Source organism: Dreissena polymorpha, chromosome 9 (genome assembly GCF_020536995.1).
Source record: "Dreissena polymorpha isolate Duluth1 chromosome 9, UMN_Dpol_1.0, whole genome shotgun sequence".
NCBI lineage: Eukaryota > Metazoa > Mollusca > Bivalvia > Myida > Dreissenidae > Dreissena > Dreissena polymorpha.
Window position 1 is genome coordinate 39,750,548 of NC_068363.1, and position 13,143 is coordinate 39,763,690.

The 13,143-nt window shown below is 38.0% G+C and overlaps 1 protein-coding gene across 6 annotated transcripts in view; it reads left to right on the plus strand.

Moving 5' to 3' along the window:
• LOC127845146 (uncharacterized) overlaps positions 1-13,143 on the plus strand; it is a 226,638-nt gene that overhangs the window by 46,289 nt on the left and 167,206 nt on the right. For all 6 annotated transcript variants that reach the window (XR_008033077.1, XM_052375869.1, XM_052375871.1 and 3 more), the window contains 7 exons: positions 264-443; positions 2,516-2,658; positions 3,257-3,302; positions 4,337-4,491; positions 9,313-9,439; positions 10,968-11,087; positions 12,559-12,700. Coding sequence is in view for 5 of the 6 variants with exons in the window: in XM_052375869.1 (XP_052231829.1) it covers positions 264-443; positions 2,516-2,658; positions 3,257-3,302; positions 4,337-4,491; positions 9,313-9,439; positions 10,968-11,087; positions 12,559-12,700 (913 nt within the window). In the remaining variant the exon portion in view is untranslated. The remainder of the gene's footprint in view (positions 1-263; positions 444-2,515; positions 2,659-3,256; positions 3,303-4,336; positions 4,492-9,312; positions 9,440-10,967; positions 11,088-12,558; positions 12,701-13,143) is intronic.

Below are 13,143 nucleotides of genomic sequence, written 5' to 3' on the forward strand. Positions count from 1 at the left end.
CAGTACTTAATTAATTACATTGGCATCTCAAGTGCCGTATATATTTGACGAGCATGGCGAGCAAGTTCGTCTACTTAATAAGATTACAAAATTCTCTCGTAAGTTAAAATTGTCGTACAATCGTTTATGAAAAGGCCCCCTGAATTCCAAGAGTAAAACTTCCTATACAAAATGCTCATCATGTGTGTCTCAGGACCATGAGTGTTGTGCATGTAAACTAACACTTATTCAAAGACTATGTGCTTCATGTGTGTGTGTTAAAGGACCATGCTGCATGTGGGGAGCACCTGTCCACCATCACAGGGACCATACAGGGCCGGGTCGGGGCCTATCTGGAGCTTCTCTGTCAGCTGGTACGGAGACCTTGCTGTGATAGGCTCTCCATCCTGGCCACTGATGTGCTCCTGATGGCCTATGAACATCTCAGAGTGCCCGCTGAGAGGGTGAGTTTCTTTTTTCTTTTTATGTCCCCCACCACTATAGTGGGGGACATATTTTTTTTACCCTGTCTTTTGGTTTGTTGCTTTGTTTGTTTGTTTGCGCCAACTTTAACATTTGCCATAACTTTTGCAATATTGAAATAGCAACTTCATATTTGGAATGCATGTGTATCTCATGGAGCTGCACTTTTTGAGTGGTGAAATGTCAAGGTCAAGGTCATCCTTCAAGGTCAAAGGTCAAATATATGGGTCAAACTGGCTAATTTAATGTACACTTTTGCAATATTGAAGATAGCAACTTGATATTTGGCATGCATGTGTATCTCATGGATCTGCACATTTTGAGTGGTGAAAGGTCAAGGTCAAGGTCATCCTTCAAGATCAAAGGTCAAATATATGGGGACATCTTGTTTTTCTTTTTTTCCATCTGCAAAATTTTATTTTCAGTATACAGTATTACGTACATACATGGTGTATATGTAGCAGTTGATGTACATGTACTTAATAAAACACTTCAAAGAAGCTATTTTTACATACTTACTAAATATAATTTTGCATGAAAGTATGTGAATTTTCTTTCTATATAATATTGCACATATATATGAAAGATAACTCGAGTGCTGGTGAGATTCTTATGCACAATGCTCGTTTTGACACTGTGATTCACTGTACATGTAAAATCTACATGGTCTATGATTGTCATTAATGTTTTTTCGCTGGTCTGAACAAAACGTCCATAATTTTGTTTGATTGAGCATGACAAAGGTGCGAGTAAAGCATTGACATGACAAGTTGCTGGCCAAGATATCCATTTTGACCAAACCCTTGAACTGAATTTGATGTTGACTGTTTGTCTTTTGGATTGGATGAAATGGTTGCATATACCAATAATTAGAAATAGCCCAAATTTAACTTCAGTTGATCATTTCTTGCAAAATAAAAAGTGGAAAAATTGAGTTTGAATCTTATGTTTCTTGCCACAATATTTATGAGTGAATGTGAGATTGGCTTTGAACAGCGTCAGTCTTCGAAGCACGACGAAGAAATATGGCTGGTAATTCACATGGAATTTTTGCCCCACAAAAAATAAAAATTAGCATCTTGTATCTTGTAAAATAACATGTTCCCAGATTACATCTTGTGTTGAAATTTAGGCTATTGCTTTTAGGAACACTGATTTTTTGTGTTAACTTTATTTTTCGAAATATTGTACAAAATATTTGTTGATTTTGAGTGTTTATGGGCCTTTAGATAACATGCCAGAAATATGTACAGAATTTATTAGAAAATCATAACACTCATCAAGATGGATGTTTGTATATGTACTTATATTTACTATGAGTCTACCAATTTTCATTTGATAATACCCCCACAAAGGAAGTTTAGGGGGGTATATAGGAGTGAATTTGTCTGTCGCTCGGTCTGTCTGTCTGTCTGCCGGTTGGTCGGTCCGTATTAAGTGTCGGCTCTCTAATTCAAGTTGTTTTCATCTGAGCTTTACCAAACTTGGTCAGATGTTGTATCTAGATGATGTCTAGGTCAAGTTCGAATATGGGACATGCCGGGTCAAAAACTAGGTCACGGGGTCACTTAGTGCGTTTTAAACATTGATCATGGTGTCCGCTCTCTAATTCAAGTAGTTTTCATCCGAGCTTCACCAAACTTGGTCAGAATTTGTATCTAGATGATGTCTAGGCCAAGTTTGAACATGGATCATGGCAGGTCAAAAACTAGGCCATGAGTTTTTTTAGTGCATTTTAAACATTCAGCATGCTGTCCGCTGTTTTTTTGTGAAGACAACATGCAAAATATTCTGTGTCAATGCAGCATGTGGGGGTATTCGTCACGTCTGTGACAAAGCTCTAGTTTTTTTTTTAAACCTGTGTTACTATTTTTTAACATCAGATTGGGTACATAAAGATGTATAGTCCGATTGGGATATATAACCGTTCCAAGGTAATGGTAAATTAAAATTTTGCAGTAAGGGGTGTATGGCATTTTACTATTGAAAATGGAAGTGAGTATTTGTTTTTTAAATCTTGTTTTTGACAGTTCATTGAGTGTTGTTTTTTCAGAAGCTAGATCATCTGCATAGTGTGCTGTACATGTGGAAGTCAGTGTTTACAGCAGCTCACCCACAGAGCCGTCTGAGTCCAGATCTGCTGGCCATCCCAGGGCACTCGAGGGCATTCAGCTCTCCTCTAGAGGGATATCTCAGGTGCCATAATTGAATTTGGTGGATATATTACCAGACCCCTCTACTGCAAACGTTTTCAAGCTCTATCTTAGTGTTTATCTTTAAACCAAATGAAATTGAGGCTTTAAGGTTACAAATGATCTCTTGGTTCAGTATTTGAAGTTAAGATCGCATTTAGATTTAGATATTTTCTAGTTGTGGGCTTATATATATTACATGCATATTCATAAATTGGCATGCATAGATGAATAACTGCCTTGAATTTGGTCTGGTCGTAGAATGTTGTAAATGTGAATATTGTGGCTATGAAGTTTTTTCTTAAGTCTAAGTATGGGTCATTTAGTGGAATGAGTCTCAGACTTACCATATTTGCTTTACTTAATGCTAATGTTTTTACCAGACATTTCTTCTAAATAGGTCAAGCAGTAGTCATTTTAAAGATAATACTTGTAAATGCTTTATAAATACTGAGTCAACTCAAGTCCATGTTTGAAGTCTGTTGGGATGTGTATGTGTCTGGATTTCAAAGCTGAAGCAATAAGTAAGATCAGTTTAAACAGAAAAAACAAACAATTTGCTTTCTATGAAATCATTGAATTTGTTTTGGACTTCCTTGCAGTTGCTGCCTAGTAAAGCCGGAAAATGCTACGCAGTGTGCTAAGCAGGTAATTACAACATATATAGTAAATAATTGACCTAGAATGGATTGAACTTAACATTCAAATGTTTGAATGCTTACCATTAATTCTAACAACATTTAAACTTTTTACAGTCTCAGATATTTGTTTCATCAGTATTAAAGGTCTTACTTCTATGATCAATTTCAATATGATCAATTTCAACATGAAAAAGCAAAACAAATTAAATTATGTATGTGTTGTTTTGATGCCAAAACACTAAACGTATGCCATGGTTTCCCTTGAGTTTTTTTAATACGAATTGTCAATTCAATGATGACTTTAATTGTTGTGCAATGAATGGTTGACTGTTTTGTGAAAATGCTAGCATTACACTGAAAACAAATGCTTACAATCTAGTATTGCTTTGCTGTGCAAAATTACTATAAGTTGCAAAAGCGTATGCCTACAGAAAAATCGGCTCAGCAATCAGTATAATGAGCAGTGCTCTGTGAAAAAGGGGTTTAATGCATGTGCGTAAAGTGTCGTCCCAGATTAGCATGTGCAGTCAGGGACAACACTCTCCGCCTAAACTAGATTTTTGCTAAGAAGAGACTTTCTTTAAACATAAAATATCATAAAAGGGGAAAGTGTTGTCCCTGATTAGCCTGTGCGGACTGCACATGTTAATCTGGGGCGACACTTTACGCAAATGCATTAAACCCCTTTTTCACAGAGCATGGCGCAAATAACAACACCAACATTGAAATTGACCTGAGGTAATAGCAAAATAGGGAAGATATGGCTAAAAAAAATAAAATGAGCAGAATTCTGGGAAAACTGAGCTTACTGCATTGGCGTTAAGTGTCATCCCAGATTAGCCTGTGCAGTTTATACAGGCTAATCAGGGAGAACACTTCGCCTCTATGGAATTTTTCTTTGAAATAAAGTCTCTTCAGAGAGAAAAGAAAGTATCATCCCTGATCTGATACAAGTCTTTGCGCTCATGCATTTTGCCCAGTTTTCCAAGTATGTAGCGCAGATGAACAAACCAACATACAAAATGAGTGGTGTATGAGCAGGTGGAGAAGCAGCTGATATCTGAGATACATCACCGTATCCCTGAGCTGCTTTCCAGCCTGTCTGTGCGAGACTGTTTCTCAGTGCTACCTATAGTAACCCACTACGTTGGCCAGTTTGTTGAGGACTCACATATCAGCAAGGTGCTCCTTGAGTGGTACGTATCAATAACATTTGGGCTCGTTATGAGAAAATTGGGCTTATTGCCTGTTTGCAAAGTGTCGTCCAAGATGAGTCTGTGGGGCTGCACAGGCACGATAAGGGACAATATTGACATTTTCGTTTAAAGCAAGTTTTTCTTAGCAAAAAATCCAGTTATGGCAGAAAGAGTTGTTTCTGATAAGCCCGTGCAGGGACTTAACAGGCTATTCAGGGACTTTCCGCCCGTGCAGGGACTTAACAGGCTATTCAGGGACTTTCCGCCCATGCAGGGACTTAACAGGCTATTCAGGGACTTTCCGCCCGTGCAGGGACTTAACAGGCTTTTCAGGGACTTTCCGCCCGTGCAGGGATCTTAACAGGCTTTTCAGGGACTTTCCGCCCGTGCAGGGACTTAACAGGCTTTTCAGGGACTTTCCGCCCGTGCAGGGACTTAACAGGCTTTTCAGGGACTTTCCGCCCGTGCAGGGACTTAACAGGCTATTCAGGGACTTTCCGCCCGTGCAGGGACTTAACAGGCTATTCAGGGACTTTCCGCCCGTGCAGGGACTTAACAGGCTTTTCAGGGACTTTCCGCCCAAAATGGATTTTTATTGAGCAGAGGCTTCCTTTAAACACAAAAATACAATAAAAACAGATTGTGTCTTCCCTGATTAGCCTTTGCGGACTGCTCTTCTTGCACATGCATTTAGATAAGTTTTCACAGAACAAGGGTTAAATATAAATCATTTTAATAATATTAACATGTTTAAAACATCTGAATGTAAAAACGCCTTAACATTTATTAGTCAGAGACTGATGAAATGTTATGATTTTGAAGTTGCATGAAATTTTGCATTGTAGCTTTGTAAATATAGGTCCTGACATTGTCCTGCAAAAGTTGAAGCAAATGTGAGTTGCAATATTGGTTGAAAGAAATGTTCCTGAGAAGTCATTCTCCACCAATTTATGTATTCTGTCCAGAAGACAAACCATTTTTAGCTCGACTTTTCGAGAGCTATACTACTTGCCCCGGCGTCGCCGTTGGTTAAAGTTTTTTATAAAGTGAAATTACTTTAACACTATCAAAGATAATAAACTCAAGCTTGGAATACTTCTTTATGGCAAAATGGCAATTGTGTATGTCAAGTTGCATAACTCTGTCAGCATTATTTTTAGAGTTATGCCCCTTTTTATACTTAGAAAATTGAAAATTTGGTTAAGTTTTGTGTTTAGGTCCTCTTTGTTCGTAAAGTATCAAAGCTATTGCTTTCATACTTGCAAAACTTATTAACTATCATAAGGGGACTGTGCAGGCAAAGTGATGTAACTTTGACTGGCATTTTGACAGAATTATGACCCCTTTTATTCTTAGACAAATGAAAATTTGGTTTAGTTTTGTGTTTTGGTCCATTTTACTCCTAAAGTATCATAGTTTTTGCATTCAGACTTGTAACACTTGCTAACTATCATACGGGGACTGTACAGGACAAGTTGCATAACTCTGGTTGGCATTTTGATGGAATTATGGCCCTTTTTTGACTTAGTTACTTTGAATATTTTGTTAAATTTTGTGTTTAGATGCACTAAACTTCTAAAGTATCAAGGCTATTGCTTTCAAACTTCAAATACTTTCTTACTATCATGAGGGTACTGTACCTGGCAATTTGAAATTGACCTTGACCTTTGAATGACCTTGAATCTCTAGGTCAAGTAAATAAATTTTGCTTAAATTGCCATAACTTCTTTATTTAGGATCAGATTTGATTCATACTTTGACAAAACAACACTTACCTGACATACCACAATGGACTTTACCAAAACCATCCCCCACACCCCACCCCAGAATCCTCCCCCCCCCCCCCTCACAAAATATTTTATATATATAATTTTAGCTCACCTGATTGTGAGCTTTTGTGACCGGTCTTTGTCCGTCGTCTGTCCGTCCGTCCGTCGGTCCATCCACTTTTGTTCGTAAAAACTCTAGAGGCCACATTTATTGTCCGATCTTCATGAAACTTAGTCAGAAGCTTTGTCCCAATAAAATCTCGGTCGAGTTCGAAACTGGGTCTTGCCGGATCAAAAACAAGGTCACTAGGTCAATATAAAGAAAAAACTTGTAAACACTGTAGAACTCACATTTCATACCCGATCTTCATGTAACTTTGTCAAAATGTTTGTCTTAATGATATGTTGGTTGAGTTCAAAAGTGGTTCTGGTCCGTTGAAAAACATGGACGCCAGTGGGCGGGGCAGTTTTTCTTATTTGGCTATAGAGAAACCTTGTAAACACTCTAGAAGTCACAATTTTTGCCCAATCATCATGAAAGTTGGTCAAAACATTGGTTTTATTGATATCTCAAACGAGTTCGAAAATGATCCAGATCGGTGAAAAAACATGGCCGCCAGTGGGCGGGCGAGGCATTTTTCTCAATATGTATATATCGAAAACATGTGAACACTCTAGAAGTCACATTTTTGGCCCAATTTTCATGAAATTTGGTCAGAACATTTGTTTCCTTGATATGAGAGTTGAGTTCGAAAATGGTTCCGGTCAGTTGAATAACATGGCTGCCAGGGGGGGGGGGGGGGCAGTTTACCTTATTTGGCTATAGAGAAACCTTGTAAACACTCTAGAAGTCACAATTTTTGCCCAATCATCATGAAAGTTGGTCAAAACATTGGTTTATTGATATCATGGACGAGTTTGAAAATGGTCCAGATCGGTGAAAAAACATGGCCGCCAGTGGGCGGGGCATTTTCCTCTATATGTATATAGTGAAAACATGTGAACACTCTAGAAGTCACATTTTTGGCCCAATTTTCATGAAATTTGGTCAGAACATTTTTTTCCTTGATATGAGAGTTGAGTTCGAAAATGGTTCCGGTCAGTTGAATAACATGGCTGCCAGAGGGGAGGGGGGGGGAGGGAGCAGTTTTCCTTATTTGGCTATAGAGAAACCTTGTAAACACTCTAAAAGTCAAAATTTTTGCCCAATCATGATAAAAGTTGGTCAAAACATTGGTTTTATTGATATCTCAGACGAGTTTGAAAATGGTCCAGATCGGTGAAAAAACATGGCCGCCAGTGGGCGGGGCATTTTTTCTATATGTATATAGTGAAAACATGTGAACACTCTAGAAGTCACATTTTTTGCCCAATCATCATGAAACTTGGTGAAAAGATTGGTGGACTTAGATTGTCCAAATTTTCATTATATTATACAAAATCCTTGTAAACGCTCTGGAGGTCACAATTTTGTTTCAGATTTTATGAATCTTGGTCATAATATTTATTTTTGTAAGCAAAGTTTGATGTTTGGTAAGGGGGGTCTACTCAAAATATAGGTCACCAGGTCAAATCTTACAAAAACAAAATCACTTCATATGCCAGAGTTTTGGTTAAATAATGATGAAACTTGACCAGGATGTTTGTCTGGACAATATCTAGGTCAAGTTTGACGTTTGGTAAAGATTGAATGAAGCGACTCCGCTCAGGTGAGCGAACTAGGGCCACATTATACCCCCCTCTCCACCCCCCCCCCCCCCAAAAAAAAAAAAAAACAGATTTTTTTAAAACATGGTAAAAAAAACACAAATATTTATTTATTTCATTTTTGAAGGATCGTCCAACCATCCCACCCAAGCATTTGCAATCATGCTTGAAATAAAATCTTATTAGTTGTGTTTTATGTCTTCACAAATGTTCAATAGATTGTGGAAAATATACCTGAACTCAGAATCGTCTATAAAGTACAACTTCTTTAAAACATAAGCGATCAATATGTTTCAATTATGGTCTTCTTTTTCACTTAGAATATGACTTTATTACCTTGACCTTATTGAATATGAACAATTTCGCCATGATGGCATACGTTATACTGTCAAGCACTCGAAAAGTTGAGCGTGCTGTCTTCTGACAGCTCTTGTTACTGTTGCTAGGAATTGTGTCTTGTTCTGAGAAAATTGGGCTTAATGCATGTGCGTAAAGTGTCGTCCCAGATTAGCCTGTGCAGTCAGCACAGGCTAATCAGGGACGACACTTTCCGCTTTTATGGTATTTTAAGTTTCAAGGAAGTCCCTCCTTGCCGAAAATCAAGTTTAGGCCGAAAGTGTCATCCCTGATTAGCCTGTGCGGACTGCACAGGCTAATCTGGGACGACACTTTACGCACATGCATTATGCCCAGTTTTCTCAGAACACAACTCGATTATGTGTCATGAGTAACTCTAGCCCAGCCTGCGCAACCACGGAGGCTTACCAGGAGCTTCACTGACACCATGAAACCTTCCAACGACTTTATAGCAGACAGCACAGGCTGGTCTAGAGCTGCGCTGCCTGCACATGGCATATGACCCCTTTTACATTATGTGGCTCATTTAACAGTTCTAACAACAGTCTCTGAAAACAATAATATTGCAAGACTATTTTGCCAAAAATACTGAAATAATGTCAGATTTCAGTAACCAATGAAAAGTATCAGCATGTTAACTGTGGTATGACTGAAAAACAAATGTTGAATAATCCCAATAAAAACACTTTTAAGTGACAAGTATATTCAGTAAATGAGCCTTGTTCTGAGAAAACTGGGCTTAATGCATGTGTGTAAAGTGTCATCACAGATTAGCCTGTGCAGTCTGCACAGGCTAATCAGGGATGACACTTTCCGCCTTAACGTGATTTTCGGTTAGGAGGGACTTCCTTGAAACTAAAAATATCATAAAAGCGGAAAGTGTCGTCCCTGATTAGCCTGTGCGGACTGCACATGCTAATCTGGCATTACACTTTACGCACATGCATTAAGCCCAGTTTTCTCAGAACGCGGCTCAAATGTATTTCAGTGTGCAGGGCCAGGCCTCCAGGGTGGTGGAGAGTTTCGCCAGTGAGACAGACAGAGACAGCAAGCTGTTCTGTGGCAAATGTATTCTGGCCACACTCAGGGAGCTCTCGGCTGTTATAACGCTCAAGGTAACCCATCAAGGAATTGCAGTAAACTTGGTCGCATTTTTACGACACAGTACTATTGTATTTGTGTCCGTTTTACGTTAGACATGGTTGTGTTCACAATAAATTCAGTAGTAAACTTGGCCTAATTGTTACCACATGGCATTTGTGTTTGTGTCCATTTTACGTTTGATTTCCGTTAATAATAAATTTAGTAGTAAAATACATGATTTCAATTTGTTATGCTTGAACGGAGTGGAAGGCATCAAGCATTCCACTTGTCTGTCTGTCCATCCGTGCGTGTGTATTTCTGTTTGTCCAAAAGCTTGTGGTTGCAACATATCTTTTGTTTCTGAATTAATCTCGCTTAAACTCGCACAGATTAATGCCTTGAATCTGTAGATGATTGTAAAAAAAGGAATGTTTATTACAATTCGTTTTTATCAGAATTATGGTCCTGTGTTTTTTGTGTGCATTTTATAGTCCCAATATTGTGTCTTTTAAACTTCTTTTTATCAACTGGATGGATCTAAGCTCAAACTTTTATAGTTTTGTGACCTTAATGTGAAGATTATCATACTAACATTAATTTGGGCTGAACAGTTTTGGTGATTCATGTCCCTGTTTTTTCACTCTAGAATAAATTGTCTAAAAATTGTGTGTTGTCAAGTCCATTTTAACTGTATGGCAGATCTTGCTTAAACTGTTACAGTCTAATGAATTATATGTGAAAAATACTGTACAGAAAGGAACTTTTTGCATTTTGGGAAAAGTAGAGCCCTTTGTCTTGTTTGTCTCAATAAAATACATAGTCCCGAAATTTTGTATTTTCAACTATCATTCAAGTATTATACCCTTAGTCTGTGTTTTCACTATAGAATGTAAGGTCCTAAAGTTGTGTTTTCTAACTTCTCTTTAACTACTTGGAGAATCTCTCATAGTCTAATGACCTTATTGTGCCTATGATCCTGAAGAAAGGAATTTTAATTACAATCAGTTTGGGCTGCATTATGTCCCTTTGTCTTGTTGTCCAATGTATAGTACTTTGTTTGTGTCAAAACATGTGTTGTGAACGAATCTATTTCTTCAAGTTTGATTAACTTTTTGTCTTTTGCAGAACATTCCATATTCTTTTCGAAGGTTTGATAATTCATTTAATTGTACCAGAAAACACAATCATGTTACTGACATTTCAAAGACAACTTGGATCTAATTTTCATATTCAATTGTTAAAACTATCAAAGTTCTATATATCAGAGAAACAAAAGCCATATTATCTTAAAATATGCTGCATTCATTCATTCCAACATAATAACAATTATGTATCTAAAGCAGGTTTATTCCTTTTATCTCTGTGAGATTTTATATGCCATACTGCCCATAAAAAATGCATGCTGAGTATTAGATTATTTGTCTTTAAACAGCAGAAAATTACATAAATTGTAAAATTGTAAGCATTTATTTTTAAAACCGTGTTTCCAAATCATTGAAACTCTTAATTCTTCAACTTATTTTGACTAAGTAAACTCCTATTTTCACTGCCCCCCAACAGAGTGTGGACATACCACATGTCCAGAAGATCCTGGTGGTCTATGAGGAGTTATGTGCCCCTGTCAGTCTCTCCCAGCACCTTGCCATCCTGCTCTCAGGCATTGCCGCTCGTATCAATGAGGTATGTGACAAGTTACGTTGTGTATTATGCAACATCCCAGTTGCCTTTAGTTAGAAATATTGTTTTTGTCTAGTGAAAAACATGGCTGCCTTCAGGCAGAGGTTACTTATGTTGCCAAAGAAGTCACATTTTTACCCACTCATTGTGGAACTTGCTCAGGGCAAATCATAATTGTATATATCTGGCTGCCAAGTGTTTTTTGACAGTTTTCCTTCCAATCTTATTAGAAAGCTTGTGAACAGTACCTGCTCAGAACAGTAATGTTCCTTAAGTGTCACGGGTGAGTATCTTGGGGCCTTTGACTCTCTTGTTTCCACAATCTTGTTGAAAATGAGTGGATGTTTAATTTGATAATATCTAGTCAAGAGTTTGAATCTTTGTCATGCGCGTCCAAACACTAGGTTATCAGGTCAAATGTTAGTAACCTACACAAAACAAGTAACCTTTTTTGGAAGCCACACTTATCTCACATTCTTGATGAAATTTTGTCAGATAGTATTTATTGACGATGCGCTCCTCTATTTACATATTCGAAACTGGATAACTTTTATCCTGAAATAAAGCCTACAGGTCAAATCTTTGAAGAATCTTTATTGATACTTAATTTATAGCTCAAATCTTGATGTGCTTTGGTCAGAATTTATATATTAACACAATCAAGACAAAGCTTGAATTTCGGTCATTTGCTTACAAAAACTAGGTCACTGTGTCAAATATGAGACAAACCTTAGAATCAGTATAGAGGCCACAATCTTGATGAAACTTGGTCAAAACGTTTGTCTTGACAATATATATGCCGATTTAAATCTTGGTTAAGTGTGCCAAAAACAAGGTCACCAGGTCAAACCTGAGACGAAGCTTGTTACCACTGTAAGCAATATTATGACAGAATCTTGATGAAATTGGGTAACAATGTATATATTGACAATATAATGTTCCAATCTGGATCACGTGAGCCAGATAATTTGGTCACTAGGTCAAATCTTTCAAAAAAAGTTCCTACATTTCTTAAAGCAACATTTAGGATTCAATGGTGATGAAACATAGACAGAACGTTTATTTTGACCATATCAAGGCAATGTGTGAATTTGGGTCAAGTGGGGTTGGAAAATAGGTCACCAGGTCATCAGGTCAAGTACTTGAAAACTGCCGTACCCTAAGCTTAGATGAGTGCTTCAGAGTCATCTTGACCCTCATGACTTTATGTAGAGCTGCTTGCTGGGAAAACCGGACTGAAGGCATGTGTGATACGTGTCATCCCAGATAAGCCTGTGCAGTTCACGACACTTTCAGCTTGAATGGAATTTTCCTTTTGAAAGAAGTCTGTTCTAAAGAAAATCCAGTTTAGTAGGAAAGTGAGGTTAGGCTAACTGCACAGGCTAATCTGGGACATGCAGTTTTCTAAAAAAGAGGCTTCAATAATAACTAAGAAGACAGGACATGTCATTGACCGCTGTTATTTATTTCCCAGACAGTGGAGTTCAGCGTGGACCAACCATGTGACCGGGTGGGCGGGGCCGAAGAGGACCTGCTGCTGCTCTCCAATGACATACCAAACGAATCTCCACAGAGTGAGAGCACGGACTCAGAGGAAGAGCTGACACATGTGCCTGGTAACCTTGTTTGATGTACACAAGTCCAATCAGCATTGTTCTTTCTGTCAAGCTAGCAAAAAACTAGCTTGTAGCCGTTTTGTTTAAATGTTTTAAAGGTGGCAGAGGCATAATGGGTATTGTGATTGCCTTTTGACTGGGAGGTTCGAAGTTCAGTAAACACACAGGGAGTATTATAAAGATTATTCCAAAGGAATCGAGTTTGAAAACTATGCAGGATAGGTGTATGGGATGGGGACATGGGAAAGCAAATTGAACAAGAAATGTGTTTGTCAGAAACACTATGTCCCCTTCTGCGCCGCTTTGATTTTATTTTTGACCTATGCAGGATAGGTGTATGGGATGGGGACATGGGAAAGCAAATTGAACAAGAAATGTGTTTGTCAGAAACACTATGTCCCCTTCTGCGCCGCTTTGATTTTATTTTTGACCTTGAAGGGTGA